This window comes from Stomoxys calcitrans, chromosome 2 (genome assembly GCF_963082655.1).
Source record: "Stomoxys calcitrans chromosome 2, idStoCalc2.1, whole genome shotgun sequence".
In the NCBI taxonomy this organism is placed as follows: domain Eukaryota; kingdom Metazoa; phylum Arthropoda; class Insecta; order Diptera; family Muscidae; genus Stomoxys; species Stomoxys calcitrans.
In genome coordinates, this window is record NC_081553.1 from 201356999 (window position 1) to 201382118 (window position 25120).

Here is a 25120-nt window from a genome sequence, read left to right on the forward strand (position 1 = left end):
CAAGAAAAGAACCAAAATATTTGGTCTGATCAGAAACAACTTTCGGTTGGCCCTAAGACATTTTGTGCGAGAGCCAACAATAGCTTTCGTTTAACACTTTTTTAGTGGTTAGATTGCTGGATGTCAGTACATTTGGTACCGTGGGTTGAGTACTATCAACATTCCCTAAGGCAAAAGAAGTTGGTTTAAATTGGATTTAATATTGAGTTGCGGTAAAGAACAAATACCACAATTTGAAATGAAATCAAATTTAATTAAAGAAGTTATTTCAAACATCCATAGGTTTCAATGGCTATTTCGAATATATTTGCCATTTCACAATAGTTGAAGGAGAAAAAAAAACATAAATAAAAATAACAAGCTAGAATATTGAACAGATATAGCATTGAAGGACAAGCAAAGGTATGATATTGCTTGGGGTAATGGTTAAGTGAGTTTTTTGATGCTGTACAAGAAGTGAAATCACTATGTCGGTAAAGGCAGATCTATTCATAACAACCCAACTTTGGTATCCATTTGAGGATCAGCGGTGATACTTTTTCCCCATTTTTAGAGATAGGCGATGGGTAAATACCCAAAACGTATTTACCCGGTAAATTGGGTAAATACCGGGGTATGTACCCATTTATACCCAAAAGCTGGGTATTTATAGTTTTCCAGATATCTTGGGTATAAAATCACTTTCCAAACAATGTTTGATGATTTTGAATTCTTTGTATATAAATCTGACCTTCTGATCTCATAAAATCTGGTTTTTATACCCTCCACCATAAGATGGGGGGTATACTAATTTCGTCATTCTGTTTGTAACTACTCGAAATATTCGTCTGAGACCCCATAAAGTATATATATTCTTGATCGTCGTGACATTTTATGTCGATCTAGCCATGTCCGTCCGTCTGTCCGTCCGTCCGTCCGTCCGTCCGTCTATCGAAAGCACGCTAACTTCCGAAGGAGTAAAGCTAGCCGCTTGAAATTTTGCACAAATACTTCTTATTAGTGTAGGTCGGTTGGTATTGTAAATGGGCCATATCGGTCCATGTTTTGATATAGCTGCCATATAAACCGATCTTGGGTCTTGACTTCTTGAGCCTCTAGAGTGCGCAATTCTCATCCGATTGGAATGAAATTTTGCACGACGTGTTTTCTTATAATATCCAACAACTGTGCTAAGTATGGTTCAAATCGGTTTATAACCTGATATAGCTGCCATATAAACCGATCTTGGGTCTTGACTTCTTGAGCCTTTAGAGGGCACAATTCTTATCCGATTTGAATGAGTTTTTGCACGAAGTATTTCGTCATGATATCCAACAACTGTGCCAAGTATGGTTGAAATCGGTCTATAACCTGATATAGCTGTCATATAAACCGATGTGGGGATTTGACTTCTTGAGCTTATAGAGGGCACAATTCCTATCCGATTTGGCTGAAATTTTGCATGACGTATTTTATTTTTACTTTCAACAACTGTGTCAAAAAAGGTTCAAATCGGTTCATAACCTGATATAGCTGCCATATAAACCGATCTGGGATCTTGACTTCTTGACCCCTAGAGGCCGCAATTATTATCCTATATGCCTGAAATTTTGTACGACAGATCCTCTCATGACCATCAACAAACGTGTTTATTATGTTCTGAATCGGTCTATAGCCCGATACAGATCCCATATAAATCGTTCTCTCTATTTTACTTCGCGAGCCCCAATGGGCGCAATTCTTATACGAATTGGCTGAAATTTTACACAGGTCTCCAACATATAATTTAATTGTGGTCCGAATCGGATTATATCTTGATATCGTTTTAATAGCAGAGCAACTCTGTTCTTATATCCTTTTTAGCCTAAGAAGAGATGCCGGGAAAACAACTCGACAAATGCTATCCACGGTGGAGGGAATATAAGATTCGGCCCGGCCGAACTTAGCACGCTTTTACTTTTTTTTTTTTTACTAATTATATATAGCCGCTATATAGACCGATCTCTAGACTTAAAGTCTTGAGGCAATAAATTTGCCTTTTTTTTATCGGATTTCGTTGAAATTTTGATTTCTGGTAGACCCCTGTCCATTTCTGTGAAGTGCGGTTGAGATCGGATTACATTTGGTTATAGCTGCCCTATAGACCGACCACCCGATCTCCCGATATAGGGTATTGAGGCTATAAAATATCCATTTATTACCCGACTTCAATGAATTTTGGCACAGAGTGGTCTGGTAGACCCTTAACCATTCCTGTCAAATTAATTACAGATCGGACCATATTTGGATATAGCTGCCATCAGGGACGTAGCCACAATTTTTTTTTTGAAGATTATGCTCGCTATTGGGAGCAAGAACTGACCCATCGGCTGTGCCATTTGGTCATAAAGCCAGAGCTGAATTTTGCACTGATTGCCAACACACTATTAATAGGCCAATTTTACTCTTTCAAAGCCTTCAAAGTGTGATTTTCTTTGCGAATATCTTAGTTTTATAGTAAAAGTGTCAGACTAGTATGAAAGGTGTCAGACTTGTGTTAGTATCGTGCTTACATCGTAGACATGTTTTCGCGGTATATACGGTATAAGTACGACCTACCAATGTATGGTCCTTGAAGCCTCCACTCCTAATATGACAGATGAGCTGTTCTAACCAAATGGCGAAACGCGACCCATAGTGGTTGATGTGTATTTTGATCTCTGGCTTTTCTTTTCCAATGACAAAACTTTCGATTAGTGAGCTCGTCTCAAAAAAAATTAAATTAAAAGTTAATAATTATTCTTTGGAATAGGTTTTCAGACTAAAGCTTGGTACTATATTCGCTTTTAGCGATATTTTGTGCTTGTCTTTGGAAACAATTTTTTTAAAAAAAATTTTGAAGATTTTGCATTAAAATTGCATTAACTCATAAACGATAAAAAAATAACTAAGAATATAGCTGCCTTAGAAAAATTCTAGCTCGAGGCAGGAAAGATGTATCGTAATGAAATTCGGATTGGCGTAAAGTGGACGACTGAAACCAGTTACAACAAAATTTCCCCTCTTGTTTTGGGGGAAAATTGGCATGTCAAAGTCGGCAGTTTTTTCCCAAAAATCAAACAAAAAAATGTCTCAAAATTCTTAGCAGTGAGATTTATGGAATCCGTTTTAATGTAATAAATGTATGGCAACTATGGCAATAAACCTATTTCTTTTGACAACAAGTGCTGTTTTATGCCAATATCATTAAATACATCTTTAGTCGCTAAATGGTCATAAAATAGTTAGAAAACTATTTTTTTTGTTGTGGGCTCAATATTCTTTATCGGGAGATCGGTCAATATGACAGATATATCCAAGTATGGTCCGATCTGGACTATGTTCGACACAAAAATGTAGAGGCCTATCTAAACTCACTGTTTCAAATTTAATTCAAATCGGATAAAAAATGCTCCTTTTATGGGTTCAACACCCTATATCGGGAGATCGGTCTGTATGGCAGCTGTATCCAAATATGGTCCGATCTGAATGATATACAACAAAAAGGTTTACAGGGGTACCGGAACACGCTGTGCCAAATTTCATCGAAATAGGATGAAAAATACTCCTTTTATAGGCTCTTTACACTATATCGGGAGATCGGTATATATGGCAACTACAATATATCCAAATATGGTCCGAACTGTACCACATTTGACAGAAATGGATAGGGTTCTACCAGAACTTACTGTCCCGAATTTCATCGAAATCGGATGAAAAATTATCAATTTATTGCCTTAAGACTTTAAATCTGGAGATCGGCCTACATAATCATCAAAAATTGTTTGGAAAATGTTTTTATACCCGAAATATCTGCAAAATTACAAATGTCAAAAGAAATTATTTATTGGGTATTTACTTAATAAATACCCAAGCGTTGGGTATTTACCCGGTAGAAATCCATCTCTACCCATTTTTATGTATGCCTTCTGTTCCAAGTTTAAGCTCCTAACTTTTTATAGCGGAGTCAAAATGCCGTAATTGATAGCATATAATTGTATAGCCGAAGATTAGGCAAATGTCGTCTGCATTAGGAAGTGAAAACCACCTCTAAATTGTCTTTAGAGACCAACTTCTGGAATATGAAGATACTCAAGAATTGAAACCGGATGATCGGACTATAAGGGCCCTAAAACCCTAAAATCAAATAAAAACTCAGTATACAAGATTTTGAGTTGATTTTTCGAGTTAATCCATATCTATTAAAAACCTCTACACACATTAAAGTTTATATTCACAAAAAGAAAAAAAATGTATATAATACTAGCTGGACAGGGACCGCTCCGCTGTGCCTTTTTTTAATCTCTTATTTTATCTGAACCCTATACTAGCACGATCCGAAAAAAAAGTCCTGTTTGGTGGTGTTAGATATTTCGCCCAAAAGTGTGGATAACATTTAGATGTTCTATTCTGAAATTTCTTTCATTTGAGCCTCATATTGCTATGGCCGGTAAATATGTCCGGTATGATGGTGTTTTTAGGGGTGAGGTGGTACCCCATGTATCAGATTCGTGCTCTAGTCTCAATTATCTTTCATTTGAGCCTAATATTGTCTTTATTTATTAAAATTTTCATTTGGCGGGCTTTGGAGATGGGGCGTCCGCCCCTGTTTTTGAGATATTATAAACGTACTAAATTTCGCTTAAATCGCCTCAACCATCTCTGAGTTAATATATAAACGTACTAAATTTCGCGTAAATCGCCCCATCCATCTCCGAAATCTGGCGCTTTTGAAAATAGGGTAAGGGGAGGTTCCGCCCATTTAAGTTTGGATGTTAGATCTACTTCATTCTCTTGGTTTTGGTGGCGGATTGGAGTGTGCCCTTTGCCCTGAAAGTAAATATCAGATTCATACTCTACTTCTAAAAATCACATTTGAGCTACATAATGCTATATTCTGTATATATGTGGTTCAGGGGGATTTTATGAGATGAGTAGCCTTTGAAACACTTGACCATAAAACGTATACCAGATTTGAACACCTTTTTGCCATAATCCACAAATATGTCCAGTTTGAGGGGTAAGTAGCCCGGGGGCTACCCACACACTTAGCACTGAAAAATATCAGCATTGTGCTTTACGGTTAAATTTCTTTCATTTGAGCTGCAATTACAATTGGTTTAGGGGGAGTTTACCCCAAAACCTTGGCCACAAAATTGGATATCAAATTGTTTTCTACTATTATTGAGCTCCTATTTGAGCCCCTTATTCCAATAGTAGTAAACATGACCGGTTTAAAGAGGGTTTAGGAGGCGGACCCTGAAATAATATCAGTATCGTTTTACATCACGATTTTGTTTGAGCCCTATGAAGTCATTTTGAAGGTGGTGATCAAGATATTCAGGGCTACGGGTCTCGTTCAGATCCACACTATTTATATATTTTTTTGTATTGTTTATCTACATTCAAAATCATATATCAAAGCGACCACTTGGGATACCACATTCTTAAAGATCCACAGGTCCTCCTGTTGCTATCCCAATTTGAGGGTAAAAAGTGTACTCTTCTACCAAAGGCTTTTATTGCTGTCCTATTCTATCCGGATCGGCCTTCATTTACTATTATACCCTCCACCATAGGATGGGGGTATGGTTATTTCGTTATTCTGTTTGTAACACCTCGAAATGTGCGTCTGAGACCCCATAAAGTATATAAATTCTTGATGGTCATGTCATTTTAAGTCGATCTAGCCATGTCCGTCCGTCCGTCGAAAGCACGCTAACTTTCGAAGGAGTAAAGCTAGCCGCTTGGGATTGCAAATGGGCCAAATCGGCTCATGTTTTAATATAAACCGATCTTGGGTCTTGATTTTTGGTATCACTTCGAATAACTGTGCTAAGTATGGCGCAAATCGGTTCATATTTTAATATACCTACCATATAAACCGATCTTGGGTCTTGACTTCTTGAGCCTATAGAGGGCGCAATTCTTATCCGATTTGACTGAAATTTTGCGCGTAGTGTTTTGGTATCACTTCCAAGAACTGCGTTAAGTATGATTCAAATCGGTTTATAATCTGGCATAGCTGTCATATAAACCGATATTGGATCTTGACTTCTTGAGCGCATAGAGCGCGCAATTCTCATGCGATTTGGCTAAAATTTTGCATGATGTGTTTTGTTATGACTTCCAATAGCTGCGCGAAGTATGACGCAAATCGGTACATAACCAGATATAACTGCCATATAAACGGATCTGGGATCTTGACTTCTTGAGCCTCTAGAGGGCGCAATTCTCGTCTGATTTGGCAGAAATTTTGTACAACGGCTTCTCTCAGGACCGTCAACATACGTGTCTAATATGGTCTGAATCGATCAATAGCTTGATACAGCTCCCATATAAACCTATCTCCCGATTTTCCTTCTTGAGCCACTACAAGGTGCAATTCTTATCCGAATGAACTGAAATATTACACAATGATTTATACAATGTTCAGCATTCATTTATGTTCCGAATCGGACTTTAACTTCAGATAGCTCTAATAGCATAACAGTTCGTATTCAGTGTTCGTTGTTTGCCTAAAAAGAGATACCGTGCATAGAACTTGACAAATGCGATCCATGGTGGGGGTATATAAGATTCGGCCCGGCAAGCAAGCTCTTACTTGTTAATTCTTATTTTTTTGAGTGGGCGATTGCCCTCTGACACGTCCTTTCATTTGAATACAATATATTCTCGGTCGTCCTACATGACGACCGTCGCTATGACACAAAAGACAATTTATTTGAGTCATTTAATGTCGAGATCTACATGTATGGCTGAACGGCAGGACGTGACCCAGATATTTGAATCCTTATATAAACATAAGATTCGAACTCTACTGTCATAGACCTTTCGTTTATTTCCCATATTTTGCCGATCGAACTATACGTCTTTTTTGAGTGTATTAAGTAGGCCCACCCACTCCCAGACTCTGTCCCAAATGTATAAATCAGATTCGTAGTCATATCTCAAAGACCTTTCATTTTATGCCCAATTTGTTGGACATTCATTGCCTTTTTGGGGGTTTATGGGGTTGGGGAGGCCCCAAGTTGACCCCAAAATTTTATACTAAAGGGTGATTTTTTTGAGGTTAGGATTTTCATGCATTAGTATTTGACAGATCACGTGGGATTTCAGACATGGTGTCAAAGAGAAAGATGCTCAGTATGCTTTGACATTTCATCATGAATAGACTTACTAACGAGCAACGCTTGCAAATCATTGAATTTTATTACCAAAATCAGTGTTCGGTTCGAAATGTGTTCATTCACCGTTCAGCGATGAGGCTCATTTCTGGTTGAATGGCTACGTAAATAAGCAAAATTGCCGCATTTGGAATGAAGAGCAACCAGAAGCCGTTCAAGAACTGCCCATGCATCCCGAAAAATGCACTGTTTGGTGTGGTTTGTACGCTGGTGGAATCATTGGACCGTATTTTTTCAAAGATGCTGTTGGACGCAACGTTACGGTGAATGAACACATTTCGAACCGAACACTGATTTTGGTAATAAAATTCAATGATTTGCAAGCGTTGCTCGTTAGTAAGTCTATTCATGATGAAATGTCAAAGCATACTGAGCATCTTTCTCTTTGACACCATGTCTGAAATCCCACGTGATCTGTCAAATACTAATGCATGAAAATCCTAACCTCAAAAAAATCACCCTTTAGTTTCGTGTTTCTGGGGTACCATAAAGTGGCATACAAAATTTCGCTTAAATTAGTTCACGCATGTCCGGGATCTGTCGCTTTTGAAGATAGGGATAAGGGGGAGGGTCCGCCCCCCTCCTCCTTCGGATATCACCAAAAAATTTAGTGCCCTATTTTCGCCGTTTTTTGACCCTATACGGAACAGAGAAACAAATAAATGAACAAACAAAGCGCAACAATTTCGTTTTTATTATAGATTATTATGCGATTTTTCAATTGTTGAATGTATTGCTCCGTATACTCGTATACAGTTCTGACGCATTGAAACTTATAGTCTGGGAAACCATTTTTACTTTAATTTTAAAATATTACGCATTGTAGCCTCTATTCCCAGAACCCATTTTCATTTCGTTGTTTCTGAATTATTTTGATGGGAATTCTACGAGTTTTTTTCCTCTCATATTCCCTTAAGCTTTTTCTGGTGTACACCATTTGACTGCTGATTGGAAATTAATGCATTACCTAGAAGTAGTGGTAATATAAATTTGCATTAAAAGAGACATTCTTTCCATGTTTTCTTGGCATTTGTTGTATTTTCTTTGCCGAGAACAAACTCGGGAAATTTTCTAGGATGCCTACGCAAAGTGATATTTGACATTCAACATCTCTAAGCACCAATGTCGAATGCAAGAAAGCCAAGCAGGCGACTAACGTTAGTAAGTTATGGCAATAGGATTATTGAGAAAAATTCATTGCACAACATGCACTCGTGTTTACGCAACAATGAAGAGAAGAAAAAAAAAATACGTTGACAACAAAGTTCATAGTCAGCATATGCTCGTAAATCGTTGGGTGCACTGAAAAAATACGGTTTTTATGTTTGAGGTAAAAACAAGTAAAAACTGATTAATTTAGTTTATACAAATTTTTGATACCATTGATAAGATAAAATATACAAAAATAAAGCAAAAACAAAATAAAAAAAGAATTAAAAAAAATTAAATAAATAAAATAAAATAAAACCTCACTGGTTTTATTTAAGGGCAAAAGTTGGGCGGAGCCGACTTTATAATACCCTACACCACCTGGTGTGGCTGCTATAGCTATTAAATTCCATATCGGATGAAAGTTATATATGGGAGCTATATCTAAATCTGAACCGAAATTTTGCACACATATGAGGACGTAGAATAAAACACATCATGCTAAGCTTTGTAATGATCGAACCAAAATTGTGGCTTCTACAGCCTTAAAAGACCATATCGGATAAAAGATATATATGGGAGCTGTATCTAAATCTGAACCGATTTTTATGAAATTTTGCACACATATGAAGACGTTAAATGAAGCACCTCATGCCAAATGTTGTAAAGAACGGACCAAAATTATGGCTTCTACAGCCTTAAAAGGCCATATCGGATGAAAGATATATATGGGAGCTATATCTAGATCTGAACCGATTTTTATGAAATTTTGCACACATATGAAGATGTCAAATCAAGTACCTCATGCTAAATTTTATAAGGATCGGAACAAATTTGAAAATTGTGGCTTCTACAGCCTTAAAAGGCCATATCGGATGAAAGATATATATGGGAGCTATATCTAAATCTGAACCGATTTTTATGAAATTTTGCACACATATGAAGACGTTAAATAAAGCACCTCATGCCAAATTTTGTAAAGAACGGACCAAAATTATGGCTTCTACAGCCTTAAAAGTCCATATCAGATGAAAGATATATTTCGGAGCTATATCTAAATCTAAACCGATTTCATCGAAAATCAATAGCGTTCGTCCTTGGGCCAAAAAAGAGACTTGTGCAAAATTTCATGACAATCCGACAATTAATGCAACCTGTAACTTGATCACAAGAATACATGGACAGACAGACGGACCGGCGGACAGACGGACATAGCTAAATCGAATCAGGAAGTGATTCTAAGCCGATCGGTATACTTATCAATGGGTCTCCTTCTTAGCGTTGCAAACAAATGCACAAACTTATAATACCTTGTACCACAGTGGTGGTGTAGGGTATAACAACAAGTAAAAAGGCATTAAGTTCGACCATGCCGAAATTTTGGTTCCCACCACCAGGTGCCAAGCAGATTTCAGCGAAATCGGGTAATTAGTCCGTTCATGTGAGGAAGCCCCAATTCGCACGATCGATCTATATGACAGCTATATCTAAATATGATCCGATCTAGGCGTTATTTGGGTTGGATGTCGGGAGTCTTAAAGCAGCTCACTGTTTTAAATTGCAGCAAAATTGGAGAATAAATGCGCATTTTATGGTCTTTAGGCTCTATAGGGGAAGATTGGTCCCTATGGCGGCTATATCTAAATAATAAATGCGTCTGTTATAAGCCTATAACCCAAAATCGCAGATCGGTCTATATGACAGCTATAACCAAATATGTTCTAATCTGGACCATTATTGTTTCGGATATGGACATATCGGTCTATATGGCAGCTATATGTAAATATGGTCCGATAAACACCATATTCGGACCGGATATTGAGGTCCCTAGTTAATATCTGTTTCATATTTCAACAAAATCGGAGAATAAATGCTCCTTTTATGTGCCTTAGATCCCAAAGCTAAAGATCAGTCTGTAAGGCGGCTATTTAAAACTATAGCCAGACCAGAACCATATTTGAGACAAATGTCTGGAGTCTTGATATAACTCACTTTTCAAAAGTTCAGCAAAGTCGGGTAATAAATACGCCTCTTATAGACTAACCACAATGAGAGTTCTTTGCTCTTTCTCCTCCCTGTGGAAGACCTCCCACTTCTCTGCGATCAAACCTTGGTATTGCTTGCCCAAGAATCCCAACATTTGTTCCGTCGCAAATTTACTGCCCCTCTATGAAGACCGTCGCATTTGTTAGCTGGGGGATGTCCATCATTCTCATCAGATCGAACTTTGCGCCCTCTCAGGGAGCGTGGATACCTCTTACGAGCTGTTTGACGGTATAAAAACATTCCGCTGACGCAAAACGCAGCTTTAAGATGTTCCCTCTATACTTACAGCTTATCATTTTTATGAGTGAACCCTATACAGAGTTCCACACATGTTTGAAAATCCGCTCGTTAACCAGATCATGCACTTGGGACCGACGATCTGTTGGAATCCTACCGGATGCACTGCCGATATTGAGTTCATCTCTGTTGTACTTCCTTGCCACTCTGGCTCCTTACTAGTCTCTGCGACCTTCTTCCCCTTCCGTGATGGTTGTGGCCTTCTTTTGGAATCTTGCACTTGGGACCGACAATCTGTTGGAATTCTACCGGATTCGCTGCCGACATTGAGCTCATCTCTGTTGTACTTCCTTGCCACTCTGGCTCATTACCAGTCTCAGCGACCATCTTCTCCTTCCCTCCTAAGGGGCCTTTCGCGCTTCCTTCGTTCCCCTTCCGACTTTATCTACATCCGCGGGACACTGTCTGGAGTCTCCATTGCTGAATGGCTGGCTTGGTTTTCCCAGAGTACTTGAAAGCGGGGAGCTCTTTTTCTTCTTCAGCATATTAGCAGTGTTATGCTCTTCGGGAGATCTGATTCTTTTTCCAGCTTCCGTAGAAGTACGTGGAATGTCAGTATCTCTTCCAGCATTCTTTACTTTTGCCCGATTGTGCTGCCAGTACATAATCCTCTGTCTCCCTCGTTGTGGGGACGAACTGTGCATCCCTTTGGTTTATCCGTCTCTTCCTCATTAATATGTCTAACGACTAGTTGTGCGCTTGAAGCATTACTCTCGACTACAGGTGCCAAGGCACCAACACCTATAGGAGGGGAGAACAACATGCTACGGTCAGACGCAACCATTGTCTTAGAATTTTACAACAAACCGAAGAATATATACTTTGTAGGGTCGGAAATGTTTCGGTGGGTCCTATGGTGGTGGGTCTGACAATAGAATTAAATATCGACGAAAAAAGCGTGACTTTTTTTAATCTCGAATATTTTCCGATAATTTCAATCTATTCAAAGTCTTTTGAAAATATATTTTTCTCTGTGTACCCATACTGAAAGAAGTTGAAAACTTAACAAAGTCTTTTATTTATTCTATCTTTCACACAGAAATGAAATACCAACAGATCATTGCTAACATATGCTGCAACAGAGCAGGTACACCGCATACCAAGGGACATCCATGCTGATGTCGATGATGATGATGGTGGGAATATTGGTGGAAAGTTAGAGGTTTTAGTAGCCAACATAGTCACAATAACAATGGTGGCATCAACCATATTCCCCTTACGAATGACAGGAAGATATTAAAGGGAAAAGGAACGCTTCCCACCAAACGTAGCACAAAATAAAAAAAAAGTAGCAAAACTATTTTCTAAAGTTAACAAGTATTCGCAAAGTATGAATTTCTATCAAAGAGTGAGAATAAACTCCAGCTCACCAACGACAGCAGCATCGAAGGTGGCCATAGCATTCTTAGGAGTCGCAGAAGCAACATCAGCACTAACACTACCGATAACAAGTGGCACAAATGTTAAAACCAACACCACAACAACAACTAGACGAGAAAAGGAAATATCAAAAACAACAGAAACAAGACCCCGACCACCTTCAGCATCACCATCAAGAGTGCTTGCCAACACCCACGATACCATTTACAGAAATTCTATCTCAACTTCCCTACCAGCCGATACCTCCGCATCCGCCTCCGCCGTAGTCACCAGCCCGACCGCTATTATCCGCTCTGGTCTATCCCCCTACACTTGCTGCCCCACCACAGACTCAATTTGCCACTGCTGCTGCTCCGCCTTGTTGTCTACTAATGCAAAGAAAAACTCGAGGCGATTTTGCGATATAACATCAGAAACAGACACTATGGCTATAGTAGTCAAAGCATCTGAAGAAAAACATGCACAGGAGATAGAGGTGCGGCCACCACTTACATCAATGTCAGCACAACAAATACCATCATCATCGTCATCATCGAGAAGGAGGAGAAGAGTAGAACATGGTGATGTGGCAAATGAAGAAACAATAACAGCAACCCCAACAACATCAGCAGTAACAACATTTCAAAGAAGGCCAACAACAGAAACAGCATCGCCTTCGCCATCACTATCATCATCGCTATCACAATCGCCATTGCCATTGCCATCACCATCACCACCGCCTCAGCCACAACCATCACCATTGGGCTGCTATTCTAGTCCAGGCAGTCGAAACTTGTATCGAAACATTAAAATGCCCCTAAGACGTTTAATGTTAACAATAATGGCAGCTGTTGTCCTTAGCACGGGTAAGTCTATGCTTTTCTTGGCCATGGGGTATTCCAAAATATACTGGATGCCTTTGAATTTCCTTTTGTAGTCAAACCCTAGGAACATTGGCTATTTAGGGGGTACAAACACAATACTAAACAAGTAAAAGCGTCCTAAGTTCGGCCGGGCCGAATCTTATATACCCTCCACCATGGATCGCATTTGTCGAGTTCTTTTCCCGGCATCTCTTCTTAGGCAAAAAAGGATATAAGAAAAGAGTTGCTCTGCTATTAAAACGATATCAAGATATGGTCCGGTTCGGACCACAATTAAATTATATGTTGGAGACCTGTGTAAAATTTCAGCCAATTCGTATAAGAATTGATCCCATTGGGGCTCATGAAGTAAAATAGAAAGAACGATTTATATGGGATCTGTGTCGGGCTATAGACCGATTCAGACCATAATAAACACGTTTGTTGATGGTCATGAGAGGATCCGTCGTACAAAATTTCAGGCATATCGGATAATAATTGCGACCTCTAGGGGTCAAGAAGTCAAGATCCCAGATCGGTTTATATGACAGCTATATCAGGTTATGAACCGATTTGAACCTTATTTGACACAGTTGTTGAAAGTAAAAATAAAATACGTCATGCAAAATTTCAGCCAAATCGGATAGGAATTGCGCCCTCTAAAAGCTCAAGAAGTCAAATCCCCAGATCTGTTTGTATGACAGCTATATCAGGTTATGAACCGATTTCAACCATACTCGGCACAGTTGTTGGGTATCATAACAAAACACGTCGTGCGAAATTCCATTCCAATCGGATAAGAATTGCGCCCTCTAGAGGCTCAAGAAGTCAAGACCCAAGATCGGTTTATATGACAGCTATATCAGGTTATGGGCCGATTTGAACCATACTTGGCACAATTGTTGGATATAATAACAAAACACGTCGTGCGAAATTCCATCCCAATCGGATAAGAATTGCGCACTCTAGAGGCTCAAGAAGTCAAGACCCAAGATCGGTTTATATGGCAGCTTTATCAGGTTATAAACCGATTTGAACCATACTTGCACAGTTGTTGGATATAATAACAAAACACGTCGTGCAAAATTTCATTCTGATCGGATAAGAATTGCGCACACTAGAGGCTCAAGAAGTCAAGACCCAAGATCGGTTTATATGGCAGCTATATCAGGTTATAGACCGATTTGAACCATACTTGGCACAGTTTTTGGATATTATAATCAAACACGCCGTACAAAATTTCATTTCAATCGGATAAGAATTGCGCACTCTAGAGGCTCAAGAAGTCAAGACCCAAGATCGGTTTATATGGCAGCTATATCAGGTTATGGACCGATTTGAACCATACTTGGCACAGTTGTTGGATATCATAACAAAACACGTCGTGCAAAATTCCATCCCAATCGGATAAGAATTGCGCACTCTAGAGGCTCAAGAAGTCAAGACCCAAGATCGGTTTATATGGCAGCTTTATCAGGTTATAAACCGATTTGAACCATACTTGCACAGTTGTTGGATATAATAACAAAACACGTCGTGCAAAATTCCATCCCAATCGGATAAGAATTACGCACTCTAGAGGCTCAAGAAGTCAAGACCCAAGATCGGTTTATATGGCAGCTTTATCAGGTTATAAACCGATTTGAACCATACTTGCACAGTTGTTGGATATAATAACAAAACACGTCGTGCAAAATTTCATTCTGATCGGATAAGAATTGCGCACACTAGAGGCTCAAGAAGTCAAGACCCAAGATCGGTTTATATGGCAGCTATATCAGGTTATGGACCGATTTGAACCATACTTGGCACAGTTGTTGGATATCATAAACAAACACGCCGTACAAAATTTCATTTCAATCGGATAAGAATTGCGCACTCTAGAGGCTCAAGAAGTCAAGACCCAAGATCGGTTTATATGGCAGCTATATCAGGTTATGGACCGATTTGAACCATACTTGGCACAGTTGTTGGATATCATAACAAAACACGTCGTGCAAAATTCCATCCCAATCGGATAAGAATTGCGCACTCTAGAGGCTCAAGAAGTCAAGACCCAAGATCGGTTTATATGGCAGCTTTATCAGGTTATAAACCGATTTGAACCATACTTGCACAGTTGTTGGATATAATAACAAAACACGTCGTGCAAAATTCCATCCCAATCGGATAAGAATTGCGCACTCTAGAGGCTCAAGAAGTCAAGACCCAAGATCGGTTTATATGGCAGCTTTATCAGGTTATAAACCGATTTGAACCATACTTGCACAGTTGTTGGATATAATAACAAAACACGTCGTGCAAAATTTCATTCTGATCGGATAAGAATTGCGCACACTAGAGGCTCAAGAAGTCAAGACCCAAGATCGGTTTATATGGCAGCTATATCAGGTTATGGACCGATTTGAACCATACTTGGCACAGTTGTTGGATATCATAAACAAACACGCCGTACAAAATTTCATTTCAATCGGATAAGAATTGCGCACTCTAGAGGCTCAAGAAGTCAAGACCCAAGATCGGTTTATATGGCAGCTATATCAAAACATGGACCGATATGGCCCATTTACAATACCAACCGACCTACACTAATGAGAAGTATTTGTGCAAAATTTTAAGCGGCTAGCTTTACTCCTTCGGAAGTTAGCGTGCTTTCGACAGACAGACGGACGGACAGACGGACGGACATGGCTAGATCGACATAAAATGTCACGACGATCAAGAATATATATACTTTATGGGGTCTCAGACGAATATTTCGAGTAGTTACAAACAGAATGACGAAATTAGTATACCCCCCATCTTATGGTGGAGGGTATAAAAAGGAGTGAAGCTGATCTATTAGAGGGGTACCAAAATAAAGCAATAAGACAAAAATAATTTATTTTCCCCTACATAGGGGCAGAAACCGGTTGGTATTACAGATTGGCTTTTATGGGACCTAACTATATATACCAAATTAGCTGGTACAAAGTGCCTTGCTATTCCCCTGAGGAAGCTGCCTCCACAAAAAGATAGGGTTTCTGGAAAAAAACAATGGTGGTAGAGTTTTTTTCTTGCGAAAAACGAACCATGGCCAGGTTTCAAATATTCCGGCAATGTTGCATTAGCCTCATGATCTGTATCCGACAGGCATTCATCTTCACAAGCCTCGATTGATTTTGCCATGAGTTTCTAGGCATCCAACATGCAGGCTCAGTTGAGAAAACAGTGGCAAAACACTTCATCGGAACTCTGGATTCGTCCTCAAATGCTCGGTCGCAGTCGCTTCTACAGTACCTTTTGAGATCCCTCCTTTACAGCTTGGTAACACTTTAAGTCTAATTCAACCAACTGACCCATCCACAAGGGGTTGTAGGGTCCCGTCTGAGTGTCTTCCCCTTCGCTTTTGTTCCATGTAGGAAGATTTTAGGTTTTTTTGAAATCCGCCAGACTTTAGCCATGTGGATGATTGGTCTTTCAACAAGTCTTTAGCAACATCTGCTGAGTCATGAGCTAAGTTCCCATATTCATTGCGTCTTTACACCACAAGCCTCACCTTGTGGTGTAAGGCCTCAATTTGTAGGACAATATTAAGTAGGAATTTTGCATGTGTCCAGTTCCCATCAGCCATATGAAATCTTCCAACCATCCAGTCGGTGTTTGGTTGGGGTTTCAGTGACTTAGTCTCCTATGTATGGATATGGTTTGTAAAGGATTCATTGGTATATATGAGTGTGCTTGGGACCGAATTGTGATTTAAATCAGCCGCCAAACCAGCCTGCATCATTCCTATCTTCAGGAATTTATTCCGTAAGGATGCAGTTATTTATCGGTGACTGCACACGACATGTTCCTTGTTATTGCAAATTTACCCCATGAACATCCACTTAGGAACAGGGGCAAACTTCTCACATATCAATTAGTGCAGTCCGATTCAAGTTTGAGCTCAATGATAAGGGACCTTCTTTTAATAGCCGAGTCCGAACGGCGTGCCGCAGTGCGACACCTTTTTGGAGAGAAGTTTTAACATGGCATAGTACCTCACAAATGTTGCCAGCAATAGGAGAGGAAAACCATCGCAGAACTTATTTTGCTGATAGTCCCGCCAGGATTAGAACCTTGCCGTTCGGCGTCATAGGCGGACATGACAACCTCTGCGCTACGGTGGCCTCCATGTTCCTGGTTATATGGCCCATTTTTCTCCCTTGTCAATAACCGCCATAATCAAGTTTTTAGTGAAATTAGCAAAGGTTCTTGTACCCACGATACTATTGTTCGCCTAAGTCGTCCTGTTGGTCATCAGGATATAATGGAATATTTCTAGCGTTACTACAAAAGAAAATGGACTACCAATATTCAAAGCGTGCCTAGGATATGCATACACTCCGAAATCATGGCAGGAGGCAAGTGTGGTATTTAAACCCAAGCACAGCAAGACAAGTTATGCGAAAGGCCTACAGACCTATAAGCCTTATATCCATTCTAATCAAAATCGTGAAACGTATTGTGGGTACCATGATACATTGGAGGTTTGCATTGACTTCGAGGCGGCTTTTACAATGTGAGAAACGACATACTTATCCTTTCCTTAGCCCAGTACTGGTGGACCAGATCCTTAGAGATTGGATAAACTATGTATGACGCTAAGGAATAGGTGGTTAAATTGTGGTTCCCTGGGCAAAGATAAGGGAGAAAGTGGCACAGAGCTCGAAATAGGGGGAATTTAGTCGAATAGCCTTTAAAGGATACTGACTGACGAGGAAAGTTAAAGGAGTTCTTAGAAGAAGGTATCCGAATCAGTTATGCAGAAGAGCCGAAAGGGACTTGGGAATGGCATATGACTGGGCTAGATCTAGGGGTCTGAACATTAACCCAGAGAAGACTGAAATCTTCCCATTTGCGAGCGAAACGAATATGGACCAATTTGATTCGCCACTTTTCCTCAACGGAACGATTTCGATATCTGACAAGGTCAAATATTTAGGAATGATCTTAGACATTAAACTGAACTAGAAGTGTCACATTCGGGGGCGTTCTTTATATGCTCACAAATGTTGGGCACTATTCAGACTTGCTGTAGGCTCGAAATAGGGCCTAAATCCGAGGATAGACCACTGGCTGTACAGGAGCGTAGTTATGACTCAGTAGTTAGGTGGACTATGATGGAGAAAAGGTGCAACATACAGTATGGTCAGAGAACATGTTGTCTTGGCATAGGCGGATCGATAAGGGCCACGACTACCAGGGCATTAAAAACCAACCAAAAACCATATCTGACTTATAGATATCAGATGAGTTATGATGTAGTCACTGCGGCTAACAGACTTAAGGCGATAGATGAATGGGTAGAGGATTGAAGCAGGTAATGCCATCGTGGGATAATCGAGGCGACCATAAACAAGTAAGAGCGTGCTAAGTTCGGCAGGGCCGAATCTTATATACCCTCCACCATTGATCGCATTTGTCGATTTCTATGCGCGATATCTCTTTTTAGACAAACAAAGAATATTGAATAAGAACTGTTATGCTATAGGAGCTATATCAAGTTATAGTCCGATTCGGACCATAAATGAATGCTAAACACTGTATAAGTCATTGTGTACTATTTCAGTTCATTCGGATAAGAATTGAGCCTTGTAGGGGCTCAAGAAGCAAAATCGGGAGATAGGTTTATATGGGAGCTGTATCAAGCTATTGATCGATTCAGACCATTTTAGATACGTATATTGAAGGTCGTGAGAGAAGCCGTTGTACAAAATTTCAGCCAAATTTCAGGATGAGAATTGCGCCCTCTAGAGGATCAAGAAGTCAAGACCCCAGATCGGTTTATATGGCAGCTATATCAAGTTCTATACCGTTGTACGCCATACTTAGTACAGTTATTGGAAGTTATAATAAAATATCTCATGCAAAATTTCAGCCAAATCGGATGAGAATTGCGCGCTCTATTGGCTTAAGAAGTCAAGATACAAAACACTACGTGCAAAATTTCAGTCAAATCGGATGAAATTGCGCCCTCTAGAGGCTCAAGAAGTCAAGACTCAAGATCGGTTTATATGGCAGCTATATCAAAACATGGACCGATTTAGCCCATTTACAATACCAACCGACCTAAACTAAGAAAAAGTATTCGTGCAAAATTTCAAGCTTCTAGCTTTACTCCTTCGAAAGTTAGCGTGCTTTCGTCAACAGACGGAGGAACGGACGGACGGACGGACGGACAGACAGGCGGACATGGCTAGATCGACTTAAAATGATATGACGATCAAGAATATATATACCTTATGGGGTCTCACAGGGATATTTCGAGGAGATGCAAACAGAATGAAGAAATTAGTTTACCCCTATCCTATGGTGGAGGATATAAAAACCTGAATGGATTATTAGAGATTTCAGATAGGAAACCTGAGACGACACTTAAGGTCCAATCTGAAATGCTCCTGCCAGCGGCATTGTCTTGGGTTGACGAAATTCTGGTATTGTCATTTGGTTTATTCTGCTGCCCGGTGGGATCAAAGCTAGATGATATAGTAGTTGCGGAAGTCTACACTAAGGACCCAGTGATTTTGAGCTATTTCCGACTGATTGATTATAAAACAGTCCTGCTGGCGGATATTCAGGAGATCACAGAATACGTGACGATGTACGGTATTAAAGCGACGACAAGAAGTAAGATGATCATCAATGCTAAAACATCTACGACAGACTTGGAATGTAAGCGAGAATTAATGCCTTCTCTGAGAAAGATACTATCCGCAACGTTTGGCTGCAGGTGCTACAGCGGAGCAAGAGAGATAATGCTATGAATGCCAGAGGACTGTCATCAGTAAACTTGTAAAAACAGAGTTAAGGGCTTGGGCGACGAAGTCGCCTGTAGAATTGTGAAACGGTCGGTAAGATGACAAAAAATTGTGGATAGATCAATACCTTGAGAAGACGAGGATATACTGAAAGCAAGTAAGATGGAGATCAGTATAGCTATCGATATCATTACAGGACTCTTGTACAGAACAGTTGAGGCAAGTGATAGCGTGTGAAGGACATGCTTCAATTGATGCGGGCTTGTCGGTATAAATATGAGCTTTAACATAGACCCACAAAAAAAAAAAAAAATTTAAAGGCGTTAAATCGCACGATCTAGGCGTTCACCGAACTCGCCTCTCAATAATTCCATTGTTACCCTTGCTGGGTGGCATGTGGTACCGTCTTGTTGAAAACACATGTCATGCAAGTCAAGCTCTTGCATTTTGGGCAAAAACAATTTGGATATCATCTCACGGTAGCGCTCACCATTCACAGTTACGTTACGATTCGTATCATCTTTGAAGAAGTATGGTCCAATGATGCCACCAGCCCATAAACCGCACCAAACTGTGATTTTTTCTGGAGGCATTGGTAGCTCTTGAAATGCTTCTAGCTGATCTACGTTTCAAAAATTTCAAGCATTATTCGTTTGTAAGACGAGTCATAGTTAAATTGTTGACCAAACTGAAGATGTTTGATTATGAAACTAGCGTGAGCTGTTTAAACCAGTGTTGCCAAAAAGAATAGCTAAAAAATCACCATTTATTACGGGATGGAGACAGTGCGAAGAGAATTAAACCGTCTAATCAACGGTCGATACAAAAGTCGTTAGTATTCCTAATTGGAAGTTATTGTCTTCATGGATCCTGAATAAATGTGATGATTTGTCGTGTAAATTATTAATCTGAGTTTGTTTGGGATACACACCAACATTATTTTCGACTCCACGAAATACACAATTTTTTTATCGTCGTAAAATCTTACACAACTTAGTGGTGCTAGTGTGTTCATCTGTCAATCAGAAGATGGACTATATTTCAGAAAATTTATTCCTCTAGCCGAACGTAGAATAGATGCCCAAGCGCCTTGATATTTTGCGCTTCTTCTCCGATTTCTGACACCCAGTTTAGAGATGTCTCTCTCTACTTGGTCACTCCACCGGAGTTATGGTCTTCCTCTTTTGCGCTTTCTTTTATGGTCGCCCTCTAAAGACTTCTTTGCTGGAACTTCTTCCTCACTTTGGACAACATAACCTAGCCTACACAGCTCGTGGTTCATACGACGCTTATGTTCTCCTTTAACGCAAATGGGTCTGTATGGTTTACGAAAGATTTTTCTCCCCAACACTGCAAGTACTGACTCATATGCATCCACAAGTACCCATGCTCCGGAGCCATACAGCAGCACGGGCAGTATCAGTATCTTATATAGGGTAATTTTTGTGGCTTTGCTCCTCATCGATTGCTCAGTCCAAAATAGCATCTGTTACCCAATAAAACTGGTGTCATTTGTTTCGGTTACGGCGGTGCCGAGATAAATGAAGTTTCTAATTATCTCAAAGTTGTAGTTTCCAACTTTCCCCATTTTCTTCGGGTTCACGGGGCTTTGTGAGATTTTACATCTCTAACTTTGACTTATCTCCATTAACTATCAAACCCACTTTCATTGATTCTCTTTTGATACTTTCAAAGGCTGCGATTGGTTCTTCCGGTGACCGACTTTTAATATCGATGTCGTCGGCATAGGCAAGTAGCATATGTTCTGCTGTGAGTAGTGTACATGCCTATTTACACATGCATCTCGAATAATCTTCTCCAGCAGGATATTAAAGAGATCACAGGATAAGCTGTCTCCTTGTCTGAAACATCGTTTGGTGTTGAACGGTTGGGAGAAAGTTTCTTTCCTTTTTTTCACTTAGGAGCATATATCAGCAATTGTCATCCTGCAAGGTCGTATCAGTTTGCAGAGGTACAAAATACCTTTGAATGTATTGAGTTGTCGAAGGCGACTTTGATTTGTCCTTCAGAGTCCGTAATGAAAATATCTGGTCTTTGATGGATTTACCAGATCTAAAGCCACACTGAAAGGGCCCAATTATTTCGTTGATTTTATACTTTAAGCTTTCACAAAGTATGCGCGATTGTACCTTGTATACGATGAGGAGAAGACTTATTCCTCTGTAGTTGGCACATAGCATCATGTACTCTTTCTTGTGTATGGGACATAGAATGCTGAGGCTCCAATCATCGGGTATGCCTTCTTCTAGCGAAGCGAGCAGATGCATACTCCTTATCAGTGTCTCGCCTCCGATCTTAAACATATCAGCCGGCAACCCATCGGCTTCTGTTGCCTTGTTGTTCTTCAGACGGGTTACTCCTAAGTGGACCTCGTTTTGACTGGGTGATACACATTCTATACCATCATCAGGGATTGGTTCTGTGGTATACTCATGGCCACCATCATCGGATACCAGTAGCTGGGAAATGTGTTATTTCCATACGAGATTTCACTCTTTTTCTCTGCTGGTGATGTGACTACACCAAAGTTAAAATTTGATATTTAATTCTTTGGTACAATTTTTGGACTTCATTATGTCTCCTAAACATCTCGAATCGCTCACACTCACATCTTTCCATTTCCTTCTTCTTCTTCTTGTGGAAGAGACGTTTCTCCTCTCTCCTTTTCTCTCGATACCTCTACATCATCTTGTGAGTTGCTACTGACTATAATATTGTCCTGTGTGCCGCATCCTTGGCTTCAGTAGCTTTTTGGCACTCCTGGCAGTACCATGGGTTTTTCTGGGGGGGTGTTTTGGTACCCAAGAACGAATGTAGCTGCTAATTCCATGAAGTGAGCGATTTTGTTGTTGTTGTAGCCACATTTTTATAAGGAGGTGGAGATCCTCGTCAAGCTCTTGTAGGTGAGCAAGCTCGTTCCGGCCAAAGGACCGATCGCCGCGGGAAGAGGGTGGATTGTCCTCGACTGCCATTGAAGCTACTGCGTATGGAGCATTCCACTATCCGTAATCTGTGGACGCGCCCGTTGCTCGCAGCTAAGCTTCTCGTGACAGCAATGAACACCACACACATCGGACCTCAATGTTCCAGTCCAGAGTGGGCAATGGTTTGCTATTGCGCTGCTTTACTATCAGGACAAGGGGTGCTTCTTCAAGCAATTGGAGTATGCCGTTGTCACCTGTTGTGTTTGCAGCATCCACCTTCCGTGAAGTGTCCGTTTGTATTTTTCTTGCCACACTAAGACGAGTGCCAACCTTTGCTGCAATAAGGTAATGAACCGAATCGATGTTCGCCTCTCGGATCGGTCATACATCTAACACAGTGGTTGAATCTATCTATCACAACATGCTGTAATTGGTTTCGCGAGTTTTGATCTGGTGACAGTTATGTGGCCGTGTGAATCCTTCGATGTTGGAATCTGGTGCTGTTAACTTCTATGTTCTTTGCCTAAGTCTATGCTAAGTCTATTAGCCTCAACCCTTTATGAGATGTTTCTTCGTGTAGGCAAAATTTTCCGACTGTTGGGCCAAAGATATTTTCCTTACCTATTTTCGGGACATAGTATGTTGAGGTTCCAATCATCGGGTATGCGTTCTTCTAGTCAGATTGCGGAGATAAGCTGATGCATACGGCTTATTAACGTGTAGTTCCTTAAATAGTTCACCGGGTAACCCATTGGCTCCTGCTGCATTGTTGTTCTTCAGTCGGGTCACTGTTACTTGGACATATGCAAAATTCGGTCCGACTTTACTTAATTAAGGACCTCGATTATTAGAACACAAAACTAAACAGACGTCCAGGTTGGAATCTCTTATTTATTCGCTTTCGACTATAGCTGCTCTCGATTTTAGCCTTCGACAACCGGAAGAAGGGTGAATATGTGGTAAATATGAACTTATGATAACAACTGAAAAATGGTCAGTTATTCCATTTGCTGTGGATAGACCCACATACAGCAAGTGGTTTGTGTACATCCTCCAAAGATTTCCTACTTTGTGCGTGTGCATGATGTTGTTATTTTTTTTTATTTTTGGCAGCAGAACAACCACTTTATTTACTTATTTATAAACAGCATCTACTCCAAATTGACATATGTCGGCAGGCAATTTCTTTGAAAGAACTTTGGAACGTTTTTTTTCTTCCCTTTTCATTGCCTGGGAAGAAATGCTATGTGGGTGAGAGTGAATTGGTTTGTCCTTCATCGAAATGGACTTATTTCTTGTTCTACTACTTTTTCATCCATTGCTGGGTAACTGCACGGAATACAAATCATGTGAACGATTAATGGATTTGGCTCAATCATTACGATATAATAGAGAAAACAAACAATTGCTACTTCCGCAACGGAAGAAGGCGCGATTGTTCGAAGCCATAAACAAAGAAGGATTTTCGTTGATTCCAAGAAAATGCTTTCTTTTTTTTTTTTGATAGAAAAACAATTCTTCCATGTATAGGGGCGTATTTCATCCTAGGAAGGAAGTAGCGGCCAGCATAATTTTCAAAGAAAAATGTGACCGGGATAAATTAAAGTATGTTTCTAAGCAATAAATCATGTTTTGATTTATTAGCGAATTTAAAAATAAAATCAATAAATATTTAAATTACAAAAAAGAGCAAGTATTTTGAGGAAATGCTGTAGGCTTTTATCGATATAATCCATGCATGCCCTCTAACATATTTTATTGGCCCTCCTACATGGTCTCACAGTTACTTCTGCTGCTTACTTTCAACATTCACTTCCTACCAATCTATTAATAAGCAGCACTCCCAATCTATCAATATGGCATTTTAGAATCATTTGTTTGAAAGCAATTTCTTGCTTGTGTGTTAATACAAAAATAACATTGTAAAATAAATTTTAGTAGTATCACAAAAAAAAACACATAGCCTTAGGTTAGATCAGCCCAAAGTTGGGATCACACCCACCATCATGGATACATTTTCTTATATTGCATACATAATTGTAGTAGTCTATTAGGCAATTTAATGCAAATGTCAGCAGATTTGGGTTGGTCGAGTATATTCAAGAGACCAATGAACGGTCCATATTATCAATGTCGTACGCATAGACGAACAGCATGTGTTCTTTTGCACATTTTGCGCTTTTCCCTGCTCAGACCTTCACTTCATATAATCTTTCAATCAGGCTATTATCTGAAGCTCTAATCCTCGGAGTTAAGCTCCTTAGTTAGATCGCGCAGAAAAGCTTGTGCATATGCCTCATAAGCGCTTCTCATTCGGCCTTAAATAGTTCAACCGGCAATTCAACGGCTCCTGCTGCCTTTTTGTTTTGTAGCCCAGGATATGTTCCCAGATTTGCTCTGCAGAAGAATGTGCCTGTACCAGCGCCATCGGCTTGATGTTTATCTCTTTGGTCGAATTTCCGAATTTCATTCCGACTCCTGTACACGTCGATTCC

At 39.9% G+C, this 25120-nt stretch overlaps 1 protein-coding gene across 1 annotated transcript in view; it reads left to right on the top strand.

Moving 5' to 3' along the window:
- The window catches only part of LOC106094300 (uncharacterized), a 140951-nt gene that overhangs the window by 35985 nt on the left and 79846 nt on the right, over positions 1 to 25120 (top strand). Inside the window, exon 2 of the mRNA XM_059363649.1 lies at positions 11716 to 12901. Coding sequence (XP_059219632.1) covers positions 12007 to 12901 — 895 coding nt within the window. The 5' untranslated portion in view covers positions 11716 to 12006. The remainder of the gene's footprint in view (positions 1 to 11715; positions 12902 to 25120) is intronic.